General features: G+C 41.6%; 2 protein-coding genes across 2 annotated transcripts; both read right to left on the bottom strand.

Moving 5' to 3' along the window:
* Positions 1–1,934: 1,934 nt before the first annotated feature.
* gucy2cb (guanylate cyclase 2Cb) lies at positions 1,935–13,391 on the bottom strand. The gene is made up of 27 exons (XM_080472393.1): positions 12,976–13,391; positions 12,268–12,374; positions 11,783–11,850; positions 11,472–11,687; positions 11,229–11,341; positions 10,354–10,456; positions 10,013–10,115; positions 9,746–9,887; positions 8,815–8,897; positions 8,608–8,716; positions 8,274–8,355; positions 7,037–7,139; positions 6,888–6,947; positions 6,726–6,797; positions 6,529–6,633; positions 6,127–6,213; positions 5,654–5,786; positions 5,424–5,561; positions 5,232–5,308; positions 5,065–5,156; positions 4,815–4,973; positions 4,233–4,425; positions 3,980–4,154; positions 3,764–3,862; positions 3,473–3,567; positions 3,128–3,204; positions 1,935–2,662 (listed from the first exon to the last, which is right to left on the bottom strand). Exons 1-27 carry the CDS (start codon positions 13,181–13,183, stop codon positions 2,449–2,451), a joined length of 3,213 nt encoding a protein of 1,070 aa, XP_080328519.1. The 5' UTR covers positions 13,184–13,391; the 3' UTR covers positions 1,935–2,448.
* Positions 13,392–16,513: 3,122 nt separating this feature from the next.
* csdc2a (cold shock domain containing C2, RNA binding a) lies at positions 16,514–25,598 on the bottom strand. Its single transcript, XM_080477103.1, has 4 exons — positions 25,457–25,598; positions 20,389–20,761; positions 20,160–20,282; positions 16,514–18,760 (listed from the first exon to the last, which is right to left on the bottom strand). Exons 2-4 carry the CDS (start codon positions 20,574–20,576, stop codon positions 18,598–18,600), a joined length of 474 nt encoding a protein of 157 aa, XP_080333229.1. The 5' UTR covers positions 20,577–20,761; positions 25,457–25,598; the 3' UTR covers positions 16,514–18,597.
* Between the last annotated feature and the right edge of the window lie 907 nt (positions 25,599–26,505).

Here is a 26,505-nt window from a genome sequence, read left to right as displayed (position 1 = left end):
GTAGCAGATAATGTCTGAAATAACCCATTTAATTTGGGTGAATTGCTTTAACTGGGGACTATTTGTAGCTGTGATGATTTGCAACAAATGCAAAGCATCACTTTTGTGCTCCTTTCAAGCAATACAAGTTGATCTCTTCAAGTCTTCTGGCTGAGGTTTACCACAGCAGAGAGCTTGTGCTTGCCTCTGAGACTCCTGCAGCCGTGTTAAGTGTTGACTGTCAGCAGCTTACGTCCCACCTCCTGCTGTTAAGCTCCTGTGTGACGCCAACTGACCAGAAACGCACAACGAGGATGCACACACACGCACACACACAGGCTGTTTCAAACAGGCAATAAGCAGATGGTGGTCACATATTGAGACAATCCAGATTTACAATCGCAGTTGGTGTCTTTTTCTTCTGCTTACATTTTGATGATTAAGTCTGAATAATAAGCCTGCAAATGTGATATATTTTGTGAGTGTGCGTTCGTGCCTAGAGTAAATCGTCTAGTTTGTTTTCAGTGTCAAGTAGAAAGATATGCTGGATCTTTGGGATCCTCACAGTCTCCTGACACAGTGCATGTTTGGAGCTGCAGTTACTCAACATGTTTCTGATAATCATGACAGTGTCGTTAGGGGAGCGCAGAAGACTTGAAGGTTTGTTTATGTGGCTCTTTTTTCTCGGATCATTCAGTGCCTTGAGTTCAAGCAGCAAAAATCCACATATCTGACGATCCACATGTCAAATTTATCATCTGCGTTGATGTCTTATGTGAATTTCTTTCACATGGTTGTTTTATTATTTGGGATAAAGACTGCGTAGTTTGGGATGTTTGTGTAAATTTCGTTTATTCACGGTCAAGTAAAGAATAAACAAGCAGCCGCGTGTATAAGGTGAAGCTGTTTCATGGTTGTTAAAGCTGTCTTGTATGAAATGCGGCACATTTTTGGGATCTTTTATATCTTTTATTTTTAATTTATTTTTGAGGTTTATTTTTAGATGTTGGGCTGTACAGGGGGAATTTGGGCTTCAACTTCAACTTTCAGTTTTTACTGGGGGGGGGGGGATTCCTTTTTTACTACTTGTAAGACTAGCCTTTATGTTTGGCTAGCTCGATGATATTCAACAGTATGTTCAAATATAATCACCAAGTTTGCTGAATATGCTAGTTGTTAGTCTTCGTTCACGGAAATGCTGTTAACACCCCAAGAATAACATTTTCCTCTCAAATGAAAATACCGGTTTTATAAATGTTTGTTTGCATGTCCCGATCACTTTGCTGGATCCACGTTGAGAGGAACAGTGTGTAAGATGTTTGAGCAAGGCATCGCAAAATGGATTATATAGTCTTAAATATTTCCAAGTCGAGGAGAGGCTACGGTGATTTTTCAAGTGTTGCGGCCACCGTAGGCTCTCCTGCATGCATTTGAAAGTTTACAGCTTGTTTCTTTCTTTAATCCTACACACTGCACCTTTAACTTTGAACTTGTTCATTCATTGTAGACACATCTCTGCTGTATCATAGTGTTATCTCATATTTGGTGTGTGAAAGTGGACATAGCAGTGCTCTTTCATCTTTCTGTGTGTAAAAAAACCCAACACTTGACAGGCGAATCAAATAGAAAACGTTTGTCTCTGATGATGGAGTTTCCTTCATCTGCTGTCCAAAAAGCCTCACTGGTCTCTTGACTGTAATGGCAACTATACAAAGTGACACATGAATTGTAAACTCCTCAGACGACCGTACATGAGCTTCATGGAGCACTGTGTGTGTGTGTGTGTGTGTGTGTGTGTGTGTGTGTGTGTGTGTGTGTGTGTGTGTGTGTGTGTGTGTGTGTGTGTGTGTGTGTGTGTGTGTGTGTGTGTGTGTGTGTGTGTGTGTGTGTTTTTATTTCATTGAATTTCAACATCGTGTAACATCTTCAACAAAGTGACAAAAAAATTTTTTTTTATATAATTTAATGTAAATGAATGTCACAATGTCAAAAGAAAATAAAGAAAAATGTTTTTTTGGTTTAAGATGTACATTGTCTTTTTTTTTTCTATTTTACTAGTAATATTCATTAATATACAGTCTCAAAACTAATATTATAACCAAGCAGTGGATATATATATGTATATCAATGGACCACTGTAAATGATACAGTATTAATATTTATCAGACTAAAAGCAATATTTGGGTTTATTCTGGAATATTTATGCCCCTAACTTTATAGCTAAAAGGATTTGTTCCAGTTTCTCAACTTTCCAAGCTACGCCTAAGTGCTTATTTTGAACCCCAGATTCAATAAGCGTCACCAGAAGCATCAGTATCCTGTCATTTCAGATCAATCTGATGGAAATTATATACATAGATTTTGGTGAATAGCAAATATTTCCTGTATAAAACTCTGAGGCAAAACTAAGTCTTGCCACCTTTGCTCCTGTTCTTATCTAATAGTGCAATAACCTATGGGCGACAGGGTTCACAGGAAGGTGCTGAGCGTGTTGTCCACAGTGGCCAGATGCAGATACTCAGGAGGGCTGTCTTCAGATTCCACCTCGGACTCCAGTTCCTTCTCGTCCTCCTCGCTCTGACTGGAGAGCGGTTTCTTCCTCCGTACAGAGCCTCGAGAGCGACGCTCCAGACACGACAGGATCATCTGGGCCAGGTCCTGCTGGAGCCGCTGGAAGTTCTCCCTGGAGAAGAAGACAACCAGGGTTTAAAATGAAGTCTAAATAGAATTATCAATGGACTTCTGGTCAAATTCATTATGTTGTAAAATGTTATTGTAAACAAAACCAAAATCACTCTCAAGTTAGATACCTTTTTTTTTCTATAAAGTCTGCTACTATCAGAGCTTATTTTATCATTCTAATTTGATGTAAAACATGTACATTTAAGTAAAATAATGACTCCTTTTAACATCCACTTATTTATGCAAAGAAAAAACTCAGGGGAAAAGCATCCTTTCCCCAGATTTACGCCCAGATTTTTCCTGCTGCAATCATTCTCGAGCTAAAGGCACCCCACAGAGGAGGCCCACCCCACGCTTTGAACGTCACTGAGGTGAGCAAAGCAGCTGGATGAGCTTCTGTGAATGTCAGTCAGGAACCGAGCCGTAAAGGAGGAGTCGGATGTTTGCAGTTCGATTGTTTGCTCACGTTGTGGGTGGAGTAGGAAGGTCGTAGTCTTCGCCGGTTTCACCTGTCAACCAGTATGTTGTCTCAGTGCCTTTCCCCTGGGAAAACATACATGTACCATCCGGGTCACTAAACACACATACCATACGATCATATAAGACACACCTTCAACAGCTTCAAATAGAATCTGTCCTCAATTAACATGAAAATATAAATTTTAGCAGATGTGAACGTAGAGATGGGGAAATGACTGCACCAGCTAAAAGGAAGACACAAAAAGCAGGGTAGTAGTTGAAGATCTCATATTTCCAAACAGTCACTCTGACGGAAATCTTTTGTAGATTGAAAGCAGCGGTCGATCTTCACCTTCAGGTATGTCTCTCCTCTCATCTCATACTCAAACTTGCAGTCCGTCCTCTGCAGGATCTCTATCGTAGGCTCGCTGACGTGGATCCGTAGAGCTGATGGACACAAGAAGACATTAAAGACAGAACCGTGGAGCTCATCTGGTGGTCGCTTTATTCGATCAGGGTGATTTGTAGCTCTAGAAATTGCACCGTAGGAGGACGCTAATGCAAAAGAAGCACAACAGAGGCGGCGGCAACAGGAAATGTCGGCGTAAATCGGTTTGCTTGTTGCGTGTGTTTGTGTGCTCACGGTGTCCCGTGGACTCCATACGAGACGCCGTGTTGACCGTGTCTCCAAACAAACAGTATCTGGGCATCTTCATCCCCACCACACCAGCTGCACAGGGACCTGCACGCACACACAATACGCACACATATTGAAAGATTTTCCCTAATGTGTCAGACAGACATTGGGTGTACAGCTCATCCGAGCACTCCATGACGAGGAGCACCCTGGCACCCTTACCTGAGTGTACACCAATGCGTATCCACACAGGGATACCAGGCAGGTGTCTGAGCTGAAAGGTTCCCATAAAGGCCAAGATGTCCAGCGCCATGCGGCAGATATCCACCGCATGCCTGTTGCCATTTCTCTTTGGTAGGCCAGAGGTTACCATGTAGGCGTCACCTATGGTCTCCACCTGAGGATGATATCAGCAGTCTGTGCAGCGTGTGTCACGTTTGTCTGATCAACCGCTGGGCTTATTCTAGATCGGTACCTTGTACACGTCGTGGTGGTCGACGATGGCGTCGAAGCCCTTGTAGATGTCGTTGAGCATGTCGACGACCTCCATCGGCGTGCTGTACTGGCACAGGGTGGTGAAGCCCACTATATCACTGAAATATATCGTCACTTCGTCGTACAGCTCGGGCTCCACCACGCCGGTCTCCTTGAGGCTTTTAACCACCGGACTTCACACAGAGGGACCAGACACAGATACAATGTGATAAGCTACTGAGACTTGGTTCTAGTATGAAACATATTAAATCCCTCTACTCTTTGGGCCAGACACGCAGAACAATGTTTTAAGCTTTAAGCTGCTTTCAGTCATGTTTGCTCAGACCTAAAAGTAGAACCTCGAAACATTTTCTATACCAGAAATATTTCTTGTTGCCTTCAGATTCCTCATTCCTATGCAGATATCTATTTATAGAGATTACAGCAGTCTGCTCTCTGGACTCTGGAATAGTACCAGCTCATGCTTTTGGATAATGCTCCTGTTTTACTGCTGAACACAAAACAACTCCTGACGAGAGTCTGGTTCTAAAACGGTTGATTCCTGCGTTAAGCATGAACAGACCCGGGCAGCAGCATGTAGTTGAGGTAGTCGGCTCGATCTCTCTCGGCTTTGTACAGGACTGTCCGCTCCTCCACCAGGTGCTCCAGGTTCTTGGAGTACATCTGTAGCCGTCTGATCATGTTGTCCAGATAGCTCTCATTGTCCTGGTTGTGGATTTTACTGAACGGTTTACAGAGAGGAAATTCCACAGTGCAAATGTTTAGTTCCATCTGTTGAAATAAGCAAAAACATCCCAGAAGTTCATGATTACCTGATGATTTTTCCAAGGAAGTTCTCCACCTTCTTAAAGTCAGGTCTTTTCTCCGGGTCCTCATCCCAGCAGCTCTTTATCAACATGTTCACCTAACACAGACCGCACAAGCTTCAAGGACATATCACCCACAAACTAAATCACTTAAAATCAGAACTGGCTCGAACCTCTAATTCGTTCTCTGAATCTGCGTCGAAGTTCAGATCAGGTCTGAAATAGAACGCAATGACCCTGGACAGCTTTTCTGTTTGGAAGCCCAAAGTAACACAGTGTGATTGTGAGAATCTTGAAGCAAAAACTGTTGCTCTGGAGATGACGGCTTATTTTTCTGGGATTGTGTTTGAGTGGGTGTTTGCCACCTGCTCGGTGGGAGCAGGCCTCGGTGTAGAAGGTACACTTCCTGAGGACAATCTCCTGGGCGATGATGGCAAAGCTGTACACGTCTCCTTTCTGGGAGGTGCCCATTTTTCTGAGATGCTCCGGAGCGGTCCACAAGTCTGAGAGGGGCGAAGCGCAGGGAAACGAGAACAATGACAATGGCATTCGTATGGAGGTCTGAGATGTAGAGACGCCGCGGCTGAGGTTTCACCTTGGCCGGGGCTGAGGAAGGCGTTGCAGCCAAAGTCGGTGATCTTCACCACCATGCGGTTGTCCACCACACAGTTGGTGGACTTGAGGCGACCGTGCACCTGAATGTCGCTGGCGTGGAGGTAAGACATGCCCTGTGCAGAGGACACACACATCAGAGAGGAGCAGACACACACTGTCACCAGTGGGAGTGAAGAGATTTACAGTCAGCCTGGAAGTACATCATCTATGATGTTTGATGACCTCTAGTGTCAAATACTGGCAGCTGCAACCGCCACAAATCCCCACTGATAGACCTCATATGGCTCCTTCCTGGCTCATACACAAGGCTGTACATCATTCCCAGAGCAGTGAGTCACAGGCTAAGCAGCTCATCCATGGCAGCACCTCATTATATCACACCCCACGTAAAATATAACGCCTGAGCTGCACAGTTATGTTTCCCAGCAGCCAGTCAGAGGCCATCCGTCTCACCTTGGCGATGTCGTACATAACAGAGATCTTGAACTCCCAGTCCATGAAGGTCTCCTCTGGGTATGACACCTTGTCATTCAGCACGTACTGAAAAAAACGGTAGAAAGATGCCACTTCTGTGGGTTTGCTCTGCATCACATTATGTCCTATTTTTAGTTTATTTTCCATCCACATATTAGAATAAGTTTCTACTCCTAGGTAGGCTTGTGTATATAATATGACATCTGTATGGATCTAATATACACATTATGTTTATATTCATACTACATTTTGTATGAAGTGTGAACAATTGAGCGTGTTATTGTGTTGTCTTATTTTCATGCTCAAATAAAATTCAGCTATATAAATAAAGACATTTCAAAAACATCCGGGGGGGGTGGAATGTGTGTGAGCCATACGTACCTTGAGGGAGCCCCGCTCTCCATACTCAAACACTCCAAAAACACCGTCATCAAACTTCACCGTGCCGTAGAACTTGGTGAGGTTGTAATAGTCGATTTGGAGGAGCTGCAGAGAAGCGACAGATATTGTTGCGTACTGGTTCTCTCAGCTGACAAAGTGTAAAGATCAGCTCTACGGGAGCACCCAACACATCTCACCGCATTGAGCTCGATCTTCTGGTCCTCATTGAAGTTCCCATCAGAGTTCTTCAGCTCCTTCAAAATGACAATCTGAACAAATTCCAGCAAAATATTAGATCAAATATTTCATGAAGGGGAAAATACTTATTCACTAGTTTTGATGACGTTTTATAAATTTACCTTCTTATCATAGTTTGCACGCCGGATCTTGAACTTTCCTTTTTTCTTCTCATCTTCAATCTGATTAAGTCCAGAAAAAATAGTTTTAGCTGTTTGGTCGAGAGTCGAGAGAATGAGAGGAATAGTGTGAGAAGTGAAGCGTCACTTACCTTGAGGGAGATGACATTGTGCTCGCTGTTCTCCACCAGCGTGATGAGATCTGAGTTTATGTGGGACCAGCGCTTCCTGAACCGTCTGTCTCTTTTGTTCTGTCTGCACAACAAAGCATTTTAATAGTGTCTTAATTCAAACATGGGAAAGATAATTAAAAAAAACAAACAAACTCACTTCCACAATAGTCATAAAGTAAAAGATACAATGGAACAAACAACAATATATCATATACTAATGACAGGTACAACTGATTGATCATCAATATCTTAGTTTCCACATTATTATGAACTTAAACATGTTTACGCTGTTATATTGATATCCAACATCCAATCATAATTTTTTCTTACAAAATATCCATGAATAACTACTATTTTGTCATAATATATGATATTATTATGATAAAGTATATTTTCTATAATGTACATGTTGTTCATAACATGAAATTATTGATAGTTATTATCTAAAAAAGAATCGATTTTTATCATTACCAATCAACTATGTTTAGCTATATCAAAATATATGGGTATATTTGCATACATACATTCAGCTTTACATACATATACACACATAACGTCTTTACATTTCTGCATAAACAGTGAATATATCGGGACTTGTTATTTTATTATATCCACTTGTTCAATAATTTGATCTAAAACCTGCACATGTAGGGTTGTTGACTTGGTCAAAGAAGCTTTATTGAGTCAATGTCATAAATAAAAGTTGTTTCAATCTATTGTCATCAAGTTCAACGATGGTCAAAAAAGTCTCTCAAAGCTGGATGATGATCCAGTCCAATGAATAATCACTGAATGATTCAAGCATAGCGAATTTTCTATTCTAACTAGGTTAATGTCGTTAGCTTGTGTTTGAACACTATATTTGTTTTGAAGCTGAAGCAAACATTTAGTAGTGATTCACAGTGACACTGCAGGTGAGAGCAAACATGAATTGACTTCTGTTGACTTTGTTTTGAGCTGAGCTCAGCCCTTCATTTAAAGGAACAGTGTGTGAGAATTATAGGAGCAATTTACAGATAAAAGCAACACATTAAATTACATATTCGTTTAGTCTGCATAAGTGTTTATTTGCTTCAGGAATGACTTTCATTTGAGCGTTTGTAGAGTGGCAATTTTAGAGAGAAACGTTGAGGTGTTTTTTGGCCTGTTTTGGTTCTCTTCCTTGTTTAAATAGACCTTCACCACCAATTCTTCTGTCACGTGTGATTTAACCTACCTATAAAAAATAAAGGCGATGGTGGCCACAACAACCACAGTGACAGCCAGCACGATGACGATAATGTTGTGGTCTTCAGTAACTTCCGGGGGAAAAAACAAAACGCTGCTTCACGTCAGTGTCAATGCATTCAACTGGATTAAAACACAACCTGAGCTTCCACATAGAAAATGATGTGAATCTGCCGAATCTGTGTGTGTGTGTGTGTGTGTGTGTGTGTGTGTGTGTGTGTGTGTGTGTGTGTGTGTGTGTGTGTGTGTGTGTGTGTGTGTGTGTGTGTGTGTGTGTGTGTGTGTGTGTGTGTGTGTGTGTGTGTGTGTGTCTTCACTCTCACTTTCGATTGGTTTGGATTCAGGAAGCCTGTTCCCCCAGACAAAGGAAGGATCCGTCTCCTCCAGTGTGGTTGAGTTGAACTCCGTGTCAAAACTGTATAACGTCTTGTACTAGTGACAAAATCACACATTTCAACAGGAAGTCATTGTTTTTTCACATTTCTCCTCTGCTCCTCCACATATTGAGAGAAGAAAGGTAAAACAAGCACCTTGTTGTCGATGGTGGTGTAGATTATGGAGAAGTTGACGTCCCTGTCGCCGTGCTGGTCCAGCTTATAGTACCCTGCAGTTCCTGAGCAGAATCACATGGATATCTTGCATTTTCACGTGACTGTTTATTCTTCTGCTCTACTCCTGACACTTTTCATTTCATTGGTTCACACATTGTTCATTACCCCTTCATGAGGGAAGTGGCAGCTTCCAAACATACATCCAAAGCATCTAGCGAGTCACGTTTAGCCTCTCTTTTTGCCATCATTTTGTCAGATTGGAGGACTTTGTAGTGTGTACTCAGTTTTTCCCAGAAATCCTTGTGAAATGTGAGTGATCTTTGTCATTTTCACACTTTCCGACAAATTTCAGTACATAAAAACGGCTTATAAAGATCTCATGAGTGATGCAAATCTTGAAAGATGCTTTAATAGCACTATAGGATTAAAACACTAATGGATGCACAATAAAAAGAAAATCAATAGCTCTGAATCTCGCTGTGATTCCAAAATAAAAGCCAGTCTCCAGGCTGTATCGCCTCCTCAGTTTATACTGTGAAACATGTCAGCAGCTGACAGCTTACATCTGCTCCTCCTCACACGGTCCATCATCAAAAAAGTCCCTGGTAGTGGAACTGTACTTTGGAAATGCAAAAAACTTTGGGGTTTGGGTTTAAAAATGCCAAACATGTCTGATTTAATGGATCCTTTTCTTGATTTATTACCATTGTGCTTTGATTAAATCAATGATATCTGGCCTGGCATGTTTGGACTCATTTTTCCGGTGTCAATGTGTTTGCCTTGTAATAAAGCCTACCAGTAATCTTAAACACGAACACCTGCCTGCATACCAGTTCGTATTAACAATGCACAAATGACCAATAATACCCTGTGCAGCGTTTCTGTTCACAACATCACTGTCATTTCTTACCAAGAAACGATCTGTTTCTGAAGTACTTCACATTCACAAACTCCATCTGTGACATCTCTGAGTGGTTTTTAGCAGCGATTTCCCTCATGACAATGCCAATCAGGAGCACTGAATCGTGGTACGCAGCTACGTAGTCGTTCATCTGCAGAACAAAAGGGACGAGACTGAGAATCACTTTATAGTCAGTGGACGGATGAAGTAGGTCCTTTAAAGTAAAGACAAATCAAGAGGGAATGTTTATTGTAATTGTCCTGTTTCCTTCGCCACCTTGTTGTCTTTTTTGATGGTGTAGTTTCTGGTGTTGGGCATCGTCAGCACCAATACGTTCTTCATCTCCGGCAGGGCCACTGAGCTGGTGTGGTATTCATCACTGTGAGGAAGAGGAGAAGGAGGAAAGGTGTTTTTACAGAGCTGTGGCTTCCCAGGTCAGGGAAGACTTCCCTTTTTTTTTTTTAGTTTTGGACATTTCCAAATCACATTTTTTAAAACTTCAAAGCATACAAAGTCTTTGCTTTCCTCCAATGAGTTCGTGTCGACAAACGTGAGAAATCTAAGAAAAATGCATTTCGTCGTATAAAAGTACATAAAACAAGATAGAAACCACTAACTTGTATAGGTCAATAAGGACAAAGATGATATCACTTCTGTCTGCCTCTCGGGAGCCATTTTTGGCCTCCAGCAGGTCGACTGGTGATCCACACATAATGAACACTGCAAACAAAGAAGCTGGATTTAACAAACACTGACAAACAAGGAAACGCATCTTTAACTAAGGTGACCTGGGAGTGCGTTCAATCTCAAGTCTGATTTCCATTTATAGTCCTCCCTTTGACCTTCAAAGTTAATGACAAAACTTAAATGTCCTTGTTTATGGGTACATTTCCACAGGACTGCATGCCCTCGTGGTCTGTATTACATGGTTGAGGTGTTTAGGATGCGATTTGTGGTGATCAACCTCTGAAGGTTAAACTAAAGCAGACAGTCATATCAAAGCATAGTGCTGCTTCATTTTGTTGTGAAACATTTGATTAGATATTCATTTATTTCTACAATTCATCCACAAGATAATAAATACAGAAAATATTGTGTGTTTGTCCGCATGTGATCAAAAGCGTTCAAAGGAAAGTTAAAAGCTAATGTGCAGAACATTTACATGTAAACAATTTCATTTTTAACCTTTTTAAAATTCAGAGTTGTTAATATTTGGCACGTGGCCCCCCAGCTGAGCCAGCTAACCTCTTCTTTAGCTCTCTTATAATTCAACTTGGGGTGAATTGATGTGAAGAGTGTATGCATTGACCGTTTATCTGTGTGTACCATTGCTGTAAAAAACACAGAAAACAAAAATCTTAAAATCTTGGTGAGCCAGCTGAGGAAGTGACCACAATACCAGCAGCATACTTGCAGAGGGCTGAGCCTGGTTGATTTATACGCAGTTAATGACAAACACGGTAATAAACAGAGCAAGCACAAACACACTCACGGTTGCTGGTCCTGTTGGGCGATGCGAGAGTGTCTCTCAGTTCGTGGGGTTTGTGAAGCAAAAGTACTTTGAAACGGTTTGAAAATTTGCCTCTATCAAGTCCATTCATGTACCTGGAGAAAGGAAATTACAAAATTAAAATAAAAAGGTCCAGATCAAGAGGTTTTACAGTACTTAAAACAAGCTATATGATGGTATGACGGTAATGATTGTCTGTATCATTTCTTGTTTGTCTGTTCTCACCAAAAGCAGTCCTCTGTGTTTTTGTCTTTTTTGTAAACATAGGCTGTCTCCCACGTGGGTTTGATCAGGTTCTCATACGTCCAGAAGTGCACGAAGAAGTCGATGATCTTGCGTGTGGGTGGCAGGAGGCGCTGCAGGTTGAGAGCGTAGTCGCAGGTGACCCCGAAGCTCCCTGCCGAGATGATGGGTGTGCTGAGCGCCATGCCTTTCTTCCCACTGACAGAACAGAATGAATGTGAACCGCTTTATCATATCTGACAATGTATATGCAGATATGACTTTTTTTTTTTTTTTAAAAAGCAAGCTCTCACTCAACGATGTCGTAAGTAGACTTGGTGCACGTGAGCCCAAGCACAGCACATCCCAGCTTTTGGTGGTCCTGCAGAGAAGTATGCAGTCAAATTGCAGAAATGCAGAAGATTCTACGCATCATAAAGTAATGTTTCTTGTGTTTGATTACTAAAGTGTGCGTGAATAATGACAAAGCATCATGAACTTCACAATTTACACCCAGTGCACAAAGTCCCTTGACTGAATAAATATGATAAAATACAGATGCCTGAGACACTTCGGGGCATATTAGGCAAGCTTTGTTGATAACGCATTACATTGTAAGAGAGTAGAAAATATACTAACACACAAACTATCATTAGCCTCAAAGCCATGCCGTTAGGCTGAGTTTGTAAATGCATGCATGATGCAACAGTAATGGGAGAAGTCTTTTGGACATTTCACAGTATTTTGCACCAGAAGGTTTCATAACAATTGGCTTTATGTTGACATTGTTGACACTTACGATCAACTTGTTGAGCATCTCCAATCCCTCACAGGACTGGCAGCCTCCACTGTGATAGTAGGACGTGTTGTAGCCATTGAAGTCGGCAGTGAGATTAAACTTCAGGTCTTTGTTGGAAAAATAAAAACAGGGGACACATTAGCCTTGCTTTTTGGCCACATGTTGAATCACCCTGGATACAAAGCCATATTTCACAGAGTAAGATGTTTGAGAGGAAGTCTAGTTCCTAGACTAGAATCTGTCTAGGAACAGTTATTACAGTCTCATCTCAGCTTGCGGTAATTTAACAAACCCTGTATTCAAAAAAACTTTAACGAGGTGTTAGCAATAACTTAGCGTTTGCTTTCCAATAGAATCAAACACAAGTGAACAGGGCAGCTCAACCTGTAAAGTTGGTGTTAACAACAACAACAACAAATCTACAGTTACTGACAAACTGAGAAAATTAGCACATTTTTGCACCACCAACGGTCTCAAAAACAATAGAGGCTTAAAAAATATCTTTATCATGCAGACTAAAGGTCAATCTGAGATTAAAATACACGGCGCTTCTCCTTTAGTTTCTATTATAATGCTCTATCCTTGATAACATTGCACTGGCCAAATAATATCTTATCTATTGTTAGTCGTTGCTTCACTTGTTAGACGCAATATCAGCAATGTTAATCTTATTTGTTTGACTTTATTAGTATTATTTTTATGTTTTACCTTGGTCTTCATTGATCGCTGCATCTTTCTCTATAGCGTTCAGTATTTCTCCTCGCACATACTTGAGGCTCCAGGGAGACTTGTCATCCTCCAGCAGAATCACATTGATCGTAGTCCCATCCAGACACTGTCTGCTGCCGCAGCACCGAGCAACAAGAATCCCCATTATGCACAGACACCAGCACCAGTCGCCTGGACCCCTTCCCATCTCTGAAGTGTGTATCTACCAGCTGTTAAAGAGAGTCCATGACAGGCAGAAACACTCTGAAATCTTCCTCATGAGCCTCCGGGCCCAGGAATGAAAGTGAACCTGACCCGGCAAAGCCTCTTCGAAAGGTAAACTTCTTCGTGCTCTGGTCTCTGGCTGCTTTCCAGACTCACACTTCCTCTCTGAGCAGCAGCTCACCTGTACTCTCCACACCAACATGTTAATATACAACCTCTAAAGACACAGAGGCGGGCCATATAACCTTCACAGGACTGTGGTACCAAGGTCAGCTCACTCACACAAACACACGGCTGCACGTTAGTCACACAACAAGACATTTTAAAAGAGTTCTGTCTGACATTATGGAAATAACTAAATAATGCATTCTTTGGTGAAACATAAAAACCGTTGAACTTAAGATGAACCCAAAAGAGCAGAAATTTCTGCATTAATGCATACTTGACTTCTTGAAGGTGTAATGTAAACGAGACGCTGCGACCTGAAGATAAGAGGCCATAAAGCTCCACACACTCCTATTATTAACTTCCTGCAGCCTCAAACTCACATTATCAGGCCTAATGTCTACAATGGTATGTGTACAGATAATCATTAAAACACTGATAATGAAAGTCCCTTTGTATCAGGCCTTTTATGTAAAGAAATGTTCTTTCTCTGTTCTTATCTTAAAGGTTTAATTCATCTACTTTCTTATCTTTATTGTTACATTCAGCTTGTCTGTTAGTGAGCAACTGTTTACACTTTAGAACAGTGGTATAAGGGGGGATTCCTATAAAATATAGGATTCAAATGTTATTTTTATAATTACATTCTGTTTAACCCCAATTTGGGGACAACCTGTCTTCGATTCATTGTTGATTAAAAGAAGTATCTTGTTTGATATGTTTTCATCATTCCTTTGAGTTAAAATCTCTCCGAAGCCTATTCTGTTTTTGTTAGCAAACAAACATTAACACACCAAGGCCCATAGCAGAAGCTGTGTAAGAGTGTGTGTTCTCTTGTAAACCTCAGTTAGACAATCAGGCGCATAATAGAAACACACCTTATAATTTTCCTCAGTCACAACGGCAACAGCACCAAAAAAAAAAAAGGAGCAAAGGTTGGTTGAGCCGTAAAATTCAGATAATATCTCAGTCCACTCAGTTGATTCAGTGCTTCTGGCTTTGCCTAGTTTATCACCTGATTCTGATTCATCTTAATTCATTTTCATTACACTTACAACAAATTCATTTCTACAAATGTGTGTTTCAGAGTCATAAAGTGTGTCAGAATTTTAGCATTTCTCCTCAGAAAATAAGGGAGGCAGTGGGGCACCTTGTGAAAACCCAATAAAAATGTGACTCTTCAGAAGCAAAAAGGGAAGAATATATATTTTCCATTGTACTTATGCTCCATTTATCTCTTTGCAGGACTGTATGAAATAAGTTTACAGAGACTGAAGAGGATCAACAGCCTAGACTCAGAAGACTTCTTGAATTCTTGAATTTCCATTCAAATTAAAAAATCTATATCTATCTATCTATCTATCTATCTATCTATCTATCTATCTATCTATCTATCTATTCATCTAACTCTATACTACAGGATGATGTATTGGCTCCGAGTTATCAAGTTTGACAGATATGGCTCAATATAAAACGTCATATGTGGAAAACTAAACAAATGGATGTGACCAAAGTCCACTAATTTCTCTTTGCTCTGTTTGCCCTCTTCATATTTTATTATATTGATTTCACTTTCTATGACATCTTCACTGTATTTGACATTTCTTCTTGATCTAGTTGTGAATTCCTCACACTTGCATGGGTCTCTGTGCCTGTAAGTCTTCAGCGTGTCCGTAAGAGTGAACATCATCAGCTCATTACTGACATCTAGTGGTCAGAACAAAACAAAGCCAGGCTTATATTACCTCATTGAATGACGCCTGCTGTATCTCGTCCTCTTCTCCAACGATTGGCGCCACTGGGGAGCACTCAGTCCTCAGAGGTTGTTAAGATCGAAGACATTTAGAAACCCCGGTGTTTCAGGCTCATATTGTCCTGTTCCTGGGGGACCATCTACTTCACTACCCCTCTACGCCAGGGGTCAATCTACTCCCACACACCCAGTGAATGAGACTAGAGTTTGAAGAAGGCCCATCTCATTACAACCAGGAGTGTTTGGGGAAGCACCTCTGAAGCAGGATGGGGAAACTTCAATCACAAAGAGTTTTTCCCCACGGAAAAGACAAAGCCAAGCTCGACTCATGTTTTTAGCCATTGTTCAGGAGCTTTGTGGCCTGACGGGGAAAGTTGTCTCTCATAAAGCAGGTCCAAACCTTGATGCATAAAAAGCTTTTCCATCTTCCAGAGAGGAAAACTAAGTGCCCTCTTCCTGCAGACAGTCCAACTCAGCAGTTTCATTGCACCTTGAGGGCCGAGGCTGGACTCTCATCTTCCGTGTTTCAAGCCGTGTTTGTGTCTGTAGAAGTCTGGAACATTTTCTCTGACGCCAAAATAGTCAGTCGAAGGTGGAGGTGAAGGACATCATTGCAAACTAATAAATAAAGCAAACTAAGTACTGTGTGTGAGGCTCGGGGCATGAGCTCACATCCACTCTGAAGCAGTGTTTCTCTACTGGTTGAGACTTTTAATGGCAAAATAAATCAAATACATTCTACTTTTTCTTTATGACTTATTCAGTTTGAATCAGGCGCAAACGATGGGTAAAGATGGATATTCCCTTTTATGATTAATTAACTGCCTTTTGATTAAAGCTTTTAACTTCATGCACAAATGTGGAATAAACTTGATCTCTATTCAAATGAGCTTCAAAATTGAAATACCACTTTAGTTTTTTATGGCTTCATCCTTTTACACGCCAACAGCTCACTGCACCAGACACCTTTTTGGGTGTTTTTGTCTTTCTTATGTCAGAGTGAGCATTAATGTCAATTCTGCTGTACATACAGTGGAATCGAAGTTTCATCTCATTTGCCCTCCTACAGTGTAGACGTAAATCCCTTCAAATTAAAAATATAGACAAAATACATCACCCAAAATAGAATAAAAATAAGAAAACAAAGACTATAGGCAAGAAAAATGGTGCAACAAGATTTTGAAATAGAAGGTAAATAGCTGCGTCCCACAAGTTAAGAAACAGTGATATCTTAAAACACATGAAAATTAAAAACCTTTCGAGAGCACACACGGCTGTAAGAGAAACCAGGGCAAAGCTCCAAGACAAAACTTTTTCAAAGTGACGACGGCTCTTAAAATAAACCGGCCTACTTTTTTGCCCCTATGAAAAAAAGAAGAATTAAATCATCGCTCTGTGAATGCAGTATTGAGTTTTATTAAACTTTTTATTACATGAAAGGACAAGTGTCACAGTGACTTAAGGAAAAAAAAAAAAAAAAAAGTATAAATAAAAGTGCTTGTGAACACACTCAGAATGGTTTCTCCCGCAGTAAAGAAGCCAATCCGGCGCCGTGTGCTCCCGTGATGTTGAGACACGCCCGTGGACGGAAATCAAAAGATGCATATTAGACCTGACGACGTCTCTCTGAAGGCTGCGGCTGCGTTACTGCATGACGAAAACACTTCCTACACAAAGTATTACCACAAACGCTACAGAACATTCCGATTCCCAAAACAACAACACAGCTTGTTATTTTGAACGTCACGCGCCGGTTTTTAAAAAAAATTAGACAAAGGATTATGTAGAAATTAGAAAGTTGTGTTTGGAAAGGGTTGTTTTTGTTTGTTTGTTTTGTCAGTAGCGAAGGGATTCTGACAGGGTAGTATCATTAGAGTGAGACTGTTGTTCTCAACAAGCTAGGATTTGCACAAATACTTAGAAACGCTGCTTTTTTTTTTTTTTTTTTCATTACCAAACACCTGATGTTGTCATAGTTACAAATGAAAATAAATAAGTCAATAAATAAATAGTTCCTTTGAAAACTTCAATCAGGAAGCTTTTGTTTATTTTTCTTTTATTTCACAGTCATTTGCCGTGATCTCTGAAACTTTCTATCTAAAAGTCAGCAGTTCATGTCTTCATTTCTTTTCAACCAAACCCTCCTCCTCCTCCTCAAATTGTGATATGGTGAGATTCTCATTTTCACTCATTTTCATCAATTTCTATTGAAGACGAGCAAGTCATTTATCAAGAGTGTAGAGAAAATTAACGGATCTTCTCTGATTCATTAATGATTTAAAGAAATAGTTAAGCATTTTTAGGAATACACTCGTGTTCTCACAGAGCAGTAAGGCTGTGTAATCTTCCCCGCACAGTCTAACTCCTAACAATAAGTCAAATCAGCGTATTTCCCAAAATGCAAAAGCATTCCTTTGAGCTTCACCTGCAGATTAAGATTTTGATCTTCACTCTGCTCCTTGCATGTCCTTCATATCGTTTCAAATCCAGCTGCATCTACAGAGTTTCACTCCATCCTCTGCCCCTCGCCCTCCAAACCCTCCGGCCTGGCTCTCACGCAAACATCCAATCTAACTGTCTCTACCACCAAAACGTAGGACCGTCATAGGACCTGGCTACAATAATACTGCTTTTCTACATAAAATACCGTAGTGCTACGAGATCAAGAAAGAAAATCGTTCCGAATATGAGAGGTTTTCGACATCCCGAGAGGCCGAAAGGCATTCAGAGCAAAGTGGATGCGCATTCCGTTAAAAAGCTACTGACAACTCCACTGGTTCGATAACATTTAGTGGCACATCGAACAACCTTGGTAAAGCTGCGACTTCATGAAGGCAGCTGTTCCTCTGACATTAGGCAGAGTCTGCCGGAAACAGCGATGTAAACGACACTCCTCGTTCTGCTTGTGAAAAGCCACCTCCACTTGTTGTAAACTCAGACACTGTAGAGCTAAGAATCATGGTTTTTAATCTTCTTCAGAAGATGATGAATTGTCTATTAATTTATAGAACGATGAAGAAAGTGGCAGTAAATATCCAGCCCTGATTCGATAAACCTCGAACTCTCCGGCACGGAGAGTCAATATGGCTAATTTGTTTGGAATTTGCTCAAAATGCATTTCCGCCTCTGATTCACCGACGTCGGCTCCACCCCGACGAGACTTTTCTGACAGCCACCTGACCAAAGTAAAAATGCTGAATCCCGACTTCCCAGACCAAACTTCTAACCCTTCAACCTAAAAAAAATAATAATCCTAATCCAACCATGAAACCATCCCCTCCAAGGGAAAACATTCAAAATTATACATTCAAAGCTTGATTCCCAACCCTAACCTTCAGACGTCCGACTCATTACAGCAACTTCAAGCCAAAAACTTTCACCAAGATCCGATCTCTCGACCTCACCCCTGATCCCGTCCGATGCACCCCGAAATCAAAAAACCTCAAATTAAATCCAGATCCTTGTCGGCCACCGCGGCTCTAGGAGCTGATGATCTGCCCCGACCAGGTCTCGTGCTTGGTGCCTGGATTGAGGTGGGTGATCACCACATCCACCGCCTGGATCTTCTGGTTCTTGGGGGGGATCGGACACACCTTGTACGTGACCTCGTCTCCTTCCATAGGCACGTATTCCCCCTCGATGCTGTCCAGGACAAACAAAGATGGAAAATACAAAAGGTAAAGAGAACTTTTCTATATTTTCACGTGATTTTGCAGGACCTTCTTTAACGCAGACATGCTTATTTCCGACCCAGGCCAAGATTTTAATTGTTTTAAAGAGCAGGTTCAGTGTATCTCCTTGGTTTTGTCACTTATTTTGTCCTCTTTGAAATATAGCATCAAACATGACACCCAATTGTCAGGTTTGAGCATCACACCCACCAATTTCCTTACTTTGACTTGCATCGATGGATCAATCCGTCTTAATCGAGTCACTTCATATTTGACATGAACAACTTGGATCAAAAGTATAACAACCTGTAAATAGTTATGTTGTTGTTTTTAATTCTGGGGAATTATTGTGGGTTTTGTTTATTTTTACTGTTGTCAATTTAAAAATGGGCTAGTTTTGATCCAAACAAAGTGTAAAAGTTAAATGGCAGATTATGATGGAGTCTATATATCAGCAACTATAAAGCGTCACTGACTTTTAGCCCAAGTAAAAGGAAAGAAAAAAAAGATTTATTTTGCTTTCTTTACTTCGTTTCTGACTGCTGCTCCCATGTAACCTGCAGACATCCTGCTGCCGTTTTAAAGTATCTGCATGAGCCATTATATTTCTGCCCATGTGCAACTATATAGTGAAACATTTGGAGATACATTTCTAATGTCACGTAAATCACCAAGATTCAAAGAACTCAAATTCAATATATTATAGCCTGAAAGCATCAGGGACCAAAAATCTACTAACAAACCAAAACAACATAGATTAAACATAGTCACATTTTTTGCACATTTATTGAACTGAATTATATTTCAAGTAAATTCTGAGGATCTGAGCCACAGTTTTCCTGCAGCAGATCTTCTGCATTAGTCTTTTCTGCTGCTGTTTTGATTCCTTTATGAATTTTTAATTAGTTTGTAAGCTCTCGGTTGTTAAAAAAAAAAAAAAAAAAAGCCCATCGTAAGTTTTAGTTTTACACAAATTGCACTGAACGTTGTGCAGATTTTGAGCAATGCAACAGGATCTACAGTACATCATGCTCATGTTAGCAAATACAATCCACACTCCAAAAGCGTTGGGACACTGTGTTAACTTTATATAAGGACAGAGAACAATCTTTTGGATTTCTCTTAAAACCAGAAAATAGTTTATCTTTTATAGTGGCCACTTAAAATTAACAATATCAATGATCTGAATCCAAATTCAAACTTTTGTGTGGTCAGGTGAATTAAAAAGTGAAATTCTTTGAAGCTACCTCAGGAGAGAAGCTTTCGATAAATCCCCTGAATGTTCCACTGTGATCCTTCATATTTGAATTCTAGCACATTCCAAAATCAAAAAAAAAAAAAAAAGTGATAAACTGGATAAATTCACTTACTCAGAGATGTGGACAAAGATGTCCTCTCCTCCATGAGAAGGACGTAGGAATCCATGACCCTGAGACCTGGAGAAGTTTTTACACACCCCTTTAAATACGGGACCCGATTTGGCTCGCACTGTCCTGCAGAGAAAGAGAAGGAGAGACGAGAACGGTGCGTGAGAAATACTCTGATTAACCTCAAAGAGGTGAAACATTTGGAGTAGAGAAGAAGACGAGTGGAGCTCACGCCGAGTATGTGCGGGTGCGTTTGGTAGGCAGAGGGCTGGGCAGCTCTCGAGGCTGCGGCGGCTTCCTCTCCCGCTCCCACACCCGACTGCCCTCCCTCAGGAAGGGGAAGGAGAGCTGCAGGGGGGTGCGTGGGGAGGCGAGGGGCAGCGGGGCGTCTGCTGGCGAGGAGGGGTCCGGGTCTGACATCTCAGCTCGTCACAGGTTGGAGTTTTTAATAGTTTTTTCTTCCTCTTTTTTCGGGGTGGATTCCTCCAGTAGTGCTCAAAGAAGAAGAGGGAGGAGGGCTACACCTCCTGCATGGCAGAAGGGTCGGTGAGGGGCGGAGGGGGGGGTTCAGACTGGAGCTCAGGCAGGAGAGAAGCAGCGATACTCTGCGGTGAAGGTGAAGAGAGAGAAGATATCAATTAACCTCAAACTACGGCTGCACATTATCTTTAACTTGTTAAACGTGCGATAAGTTTCTAGAGGATTTCAGGAGGACTTGCAATGAACAAAAGCTAAAGTATATCATGTGGAAGTCTTATGATTGGTGGATGATAACTCTCTCGTTCAAACCCAAACAACCGGTCTGCTGCCTTCAAAGATGAAATAATGGCAAAAAGAAAAAACAAATATCGTCTGTTGTCGGTACAATTTAAATCTGATTGGCCAAATATCTTGACATGAGGAACGATTTGGGGCATTTCAGTCAATCTTTTGCGATATGAAAATTCCTGAATGTCAATATTGTGGCGATATATTTTCAAGACACTCTCTCCCACCGAGTCTGGAAACCAAACCCACACGTGGACAGGGAGAGCATCCGAAACTCCTCATAGATACATAAAGTCCTAATATAGTACAGTTGCTTGTGGTGTTTCCAGCAGTAGATGCCTGTGCCTTCTTACATTCATGCCTTTTTGTTGGACGTCCACAAAGACATTTGTTTTTCCAAAATGGCAGCCATCACATCAAGAGCCATTAGCCCACTCAGTCTACAGTAGAAGTCTAAATATAATTGTGAGGATATCGAAGTCATTTCACAATATGCCTGAGTACTGGAGTAACATCTAAAGCCAGCAGTTACACGTGAAGGTGAACTATCGTAGAGAGAATATCATAATGACTGCTGGCACCGTGGTTCAGGACGTAGTTTAAAGACTGACATGTTTGTGGTCAGTTGTTTTAGAATTATCAGGAGAACATGTGGCGATTCCTTTCAAAGCAGATCTTTTAGGCATGCATGCACACAGTTATTGAATGTACTGAAACAAAGGTTGTTTTACAACATATGAGCGAACAAAGCGCAGATATTCTGTGGATGTGTCTTGGCTATTTCTTCAATAGCTTCACTTAAGCTTCCACAGGTAGGTAATTCTTAATATAAGCTGTTTGCTTGGGTTGTTTTCCTGCTTTTTGGATTGCATAATTATTGATAAATAGATATTACACCTCACCAAAATCTCCAGTCATATTATATTCTCATTTGCCAATAATTTTCAGAACAGAAAATGTATTCCTCCTGATAATAATCACAAAATTTCATCTAGAAATATACTGAAAGCATGAAATTAGAATAGCGCAAACACACATGCGCCAATAACTATTAAATGAGCTACAGACATAATCTAGTCGCGTGTGGAATAAAACAAGATAAAGCAATATTGACTGATAAGACAATAAATATAATGTCCATTCCTAATCAGGCCAAAGTCAAAGTTGGAACATTCTGGTGTTTGCCAGCTCTGTTGGTACTGCCCTGGCCCTGGAGTGCACCGCCCACCGTGTTTATACGTCTCCCTGCTCTAATAAACCTCATTCAGATGAAAAGCTTGTTATCAGGCTTCTGCAGAGCTTTACGACGGCCCGCTCTGGTGAATACGATATGTTAGAGCAGGGACACATAAAACATGCGGCGCGGCGGCTCATCAGGACATTGCATTGAAAACATGTCTTCTGTGGGTGCGAATGGGACGCTGCGCCTTTATTCTAAATATTTTTCATCATGAAAGCCGATTGTTGCTGCAGAGCCACGTGGTGGTGTAGTAGGTGGTGTAGTTTTGTTGCATCATAACTGGAAGGCGCTTGTTTATTATTTCAGGGTTTAATTGTGTGCAGAGTTTGCATGTTAGGCTTGTGCGTGTGTGGTTTTTTTCTCGTCCTCCACAGACCGTAAGCATAATCATTAGAGCGAGTTGATTGATTCAGAGGTGTGAATGTGTGGATTGTCAGCCTCTATCAGTTAACACTGTGATGGACCGGAGACGGCTCCAGGTTCTACTTTGTCAAGCTTTCCAGCCTCGAGCTGGATAAAAAGAAGAGCGAGAAAAAGGATTAATGAAACAGCTTTTGCATTTTGCAGTCTCCTATATCAAATCAAAAACCCATGTGGAAAAGAAAAACCCAGTTGAAACCTGTAAGAAATATATTAACTTCTCAGACCCAGACGGAGGTTGTTGCAATATGATGTCAATAATAATCCCCTCCCAGCGTGCATCGGCTCGGCTCATCCTGCATCATTATATCAGCGTTGCACTCGGTTGACATCCACCACAGGATCCCTCTGTACTGAGCGGCTTCGCGGAGTCGTTTCAGAGATCAACCGTCGCACCTCGACAGAAAGCCAATTATCATTTCCGAGCCGCACGATGAGATCCGTGTATCATTAGCAGGCTCCTGGTTGTGACACCCAGTGCAAACAAAAAGGACGACAAGGCAAGGTTCCTCAGCCGGCTGGACGCCCACACTAAACCCCCACTTATCACATTAACACAGACACGAGAGGCTGTGATGTCGGTGTCGTCAGCAGCCTCTCGGTGTTAATGCTCGTCGGGCCGATGTTTGACAAAGACTGATGAGATGAGGAGTGTGTGTCGGAGCAAATCCCACGGGCTCCATCCCACATTGCAGTCTGCGCCTCATGCTGTCGGTCTAAATATAGTGGCGCGAGGAGGGGATGGAGGGCATCTCAGGACCTGACCGCAGGGCTACAGGATGAGGCTTCACGAAGCACTGTACGATAACAACGGAATGAAGTTTCACTTCAGACAGAAGAACCAAGTGTGTGAGCTCACAGTGGGATGTTGTGTGGACAAGTCATCCAGTCCATCGCAGGCTGGGCTGAACAACATTGTTCACTAATCTTTCCTCCAATACATCCAAAGTCTTTATAGCACTCTTCGGCCATGTTCACTTGGGTTGTGATAAGCTGACTGTGAAGAGCACAACACTTGAGTTAAATCCTTTTGCTACTCATCCGATCCATTAAGATCCACTCACGAGCTTCAAATGGTTAGAAGATTACCAAAATTGATATCTCAAGCTTTCACATCAGTTGGATCATATGAAATCTCTGAAACAAGTTATGTGTTTGTAGATTTATGATCTTCATTACAACAAATAAGTGAAACAAACGCCTCAGGAGATCAATTTGGAGGGGGGGGGGGGGGGGGGGGGGTGTAGAGGGATGGATGGATCACTAGAGATGGAGTCTCCTCTGAGGGAAGAGTTGGGTACAGGAAGAACAGTTTGTCGGTCCAAAGGTCAGGAGACAAAAACAAACACAATCATAGGCAGAACATGCAACCTCGACGACGACGGGTCACTGCCCAGAATCAAGTCAGCCTTTTCTTGAGCCAATCGTGCAAAGCACTTCTCCATCGTGTTTTCCCTGATTTGACCAAGAACGTTTTCCATGCAAGTCCCAAATGGCCACCATGTCATTGGGGATTATTGAATCAGTCGTCACAGGGGAGAAGTTTCCAGTTCCCAAATCCTGCTGATTGCTAATCATCCAACTTTAAGCTGCAGCTGACTACGAGTGAAGGCAGGATGTACTGTCCCCCGGACAGGTGGCCAGTCAGTCATAAATGCAGTTTTTCTCTCAAGTGATTTTGGAGCGGTCCAGCGGGATGATAAATGGGTGGGTGTGGTTACAACTATCAGTTTCCCTGTGATTTATGCCTATGACCTGACCTCAAAAGCCAAACAAAACCTGTTTACTCTCTATTGAGCCATGATGATTTATGCTGCAGACCCCCATAGTGGTAAGCAGTATCGTATCATATCTAAAAGGAAAAGTGTTTTTGTGGTGGACCATGTCTTTTTATATGATTTATCCCAATGACTTGAGGGCAAAATCTACATTTTCACACACAAGGGGCAAGAAGTTAACAACATCGTCATCACAGGAGTGGCTGTAATTCATCTAGTTTCCAAAGCTTATTTGGGGGGGGAAGTAACATGCTTCAAGAAGTTGGCTGTCGAAGCTTTTCCTCCTTTCAGGTGTCATGTCAGCGGTGATGCAGCACACACATCTGTCATCCCGCTGGCACAGACGACAGCCGGCCTGAAAGCATGACTGGTGGATGACAAGACATAAATATGTAGCCTAAATAATTCAGCAGCTCAGGCTCCTCATTCATTAGCAGTGAGATGAGTGTGAGCAGACTTGTTGGGAGGTTTTAATCAGGAGGGTGTCAGCTCGGCTCCTGGACTCAGACGAAGGAAGGGGGAAGCTGTGAAAAGAGACAGACAAAAGGCCAAAAGCAGACTCCCTGTGAAACCAGAGCACTGTGACTGCGTGTGTGTGTGTGTGTGTGTGTGTGTGTGTGTGTGTGTGTGTGTGTGTGTGTGTGTGTGTGTGTGTGTGTGTGTTGATCCTCTGCATCAGCATGAGAGGCACGTCAACTCCAACACACACTTTAAACTTATAAAAAAACAAAAAAGTACAAAAAAAAAAAAAAAAGAGGAAAGCTGCCTGTTTAGTGGTACATTCTGTCCATGCCATGATGAAGCCTGAATAATTAACAGCCAATAAAAGCCCCTCAGGCAGGTTGTTTCCAGAACATTCTCACACAGGATCCAACAGGGAGGATAAATATGATATCAAGAGACTCCACATCGGAATAAAAACACGTTCTGGGTGTTCTGAGACGGGCTCAATCAACCTGCACGGCCACGCAGCGACGCCTGCTCGGAGAATAACAAAAAGCTGGAGATGCGTGAAGCCAAAAAAACAAAACAAAAAAACAAACAAAAAAAACCCCAACCTGCTCGTGCACCGGGTCGATCAGACCCTCACTCACCTGGGGGAAGTTGCGCGGCTCCGGCTCTTCTCCTTCTTCCTCCGATCCGAGGCAATTATGTGATTAAATCCGGCGACATGTGGCGAATGAGTGAGCTGATCTCTTGGTATGGAGGATGCGATGCACACACACACGCGCGCACGCACGCACACACACACACGGGCGCGCACTAACAGGGATGGGGCGGGGGGTATCTGGAGGGGTTGGGGGTTGTTACTGCTGAAAACAACAGCGGGCTTCACCCCACTACAGTCCGGTCTTTGTTCCCCAGCTCGGATCGGGGGACATTTCTCAGTGTTTATATCAGCCTGGAGAGCTTTGATTGGCGGATGAATGAGCGAGAATGTCTCTTCTGTGTGCATTGTGCCAGCAACACCTTCCTAAATCTACTGGATTTAAACTAAACACTTTTTATTCCTACAACTCAAGGAACATTTTGACAATGTTTGACTAAGAGTCACAGCTTGTTTTTCCTCTAATTACTAGTCTTTTATTCACTCTGAATGAACCGCATCCTGCTTATGACATCATCAGAATACGCCTTTACGCATTCCTCTCGTGAAACCGAATCGTGTAAAATAAACCAGAAAAACACATATGGTTTTATTATATATCAATTTATTGTAAAAATGTAATCACATGCTATTATTACAAAAATAAAGATATAGAAGCCATAGTTCATAGAACACATTAAAACAATAATACTATGAACAACAAAACAGCCTTAAAACTGTCATAACTCTTCCAAAATCAACACCGGAACCCTTTGCTCCCCATATCACTTTAGTATTTCTATTATACTGTTTATTCTCCAAATATTTGTCAGTCTCATTCGATTTTTTTTTATATTTAAAAACCATCATAGAGGTTTAAATTATTGTATTTTATTCATTATAGTGAGCACTTGTCTGCTAACATTTTTTATTATGTTTTGTTCGACTACACTGTTTGTTTCTCTCGTAAGGAGACATCCAGATATTGATTTTAGGGGGGCACAGAGGGGTCTTAGGTTGCTCTTTAGGTGTACCTGGATGAGTTGAGTGTGGTGC

This window comes from Lipophrys pholis (genome assembly GCF_963383615.2).
Source record: "Lipophrys pholis genome assembly, chromosome: 1".
In the NCBI taxonomy this organism is placed as follows: Eukaryota; Metazoa; Chordata; class Actinopteri; order Blenniiformes; family Blenniidae; genus Lipophrys; species Lipophrys pholis.
This window is presented reverse-complemented; position numbering and strand designations above follow the sequence as displayed.

Bases quoted from the DNA above. Each gene is read 5' to 3' on its own strand.
- gucy2cb (XM_080472393.1), bottom strand. From the start codon at position 13,183: ATGGGAAGGGGTCCAGGCGACTGGTGCTGGTGTCTGTGCATAATGGGG. The intron at 8,717-8,814 runs GTGCTTGTTTTA...TTTTGTCACTAG, and splicing joins ACACCACCATCGACAACAAG to TACAAGACGTTATACAGTTT. The intron at 6,798-6,887 runs GTAAATTTATAA...GAATTTGTTCAG, and splicing joins GTGCAAACTATGATAAGAAG to ATTGTCATTTTGAAGGAGCT.
- csdc2a (XM_080477103.1), bottom strand. From the start codon at position 20,576: ATGTCAGACCCGGACCCCTCCTCGCCAGCAGACGCCCCGCTGCCCCTC. The intron at 20,283-20,388 runs GTGAGCTCCACT...CTTTCTCTGCAG, and splicing joins CGCACCCGCACATACTCGGC to GACAGTGCGAGCCAAATCGG. The intron at 18,761-20,159 runs GTAAGTGAATTT...TGTCCTGGACAG, and splicing joins ATCTTTGTCCACATCTCTGA to CATCGAGGGGGAATACGTGC.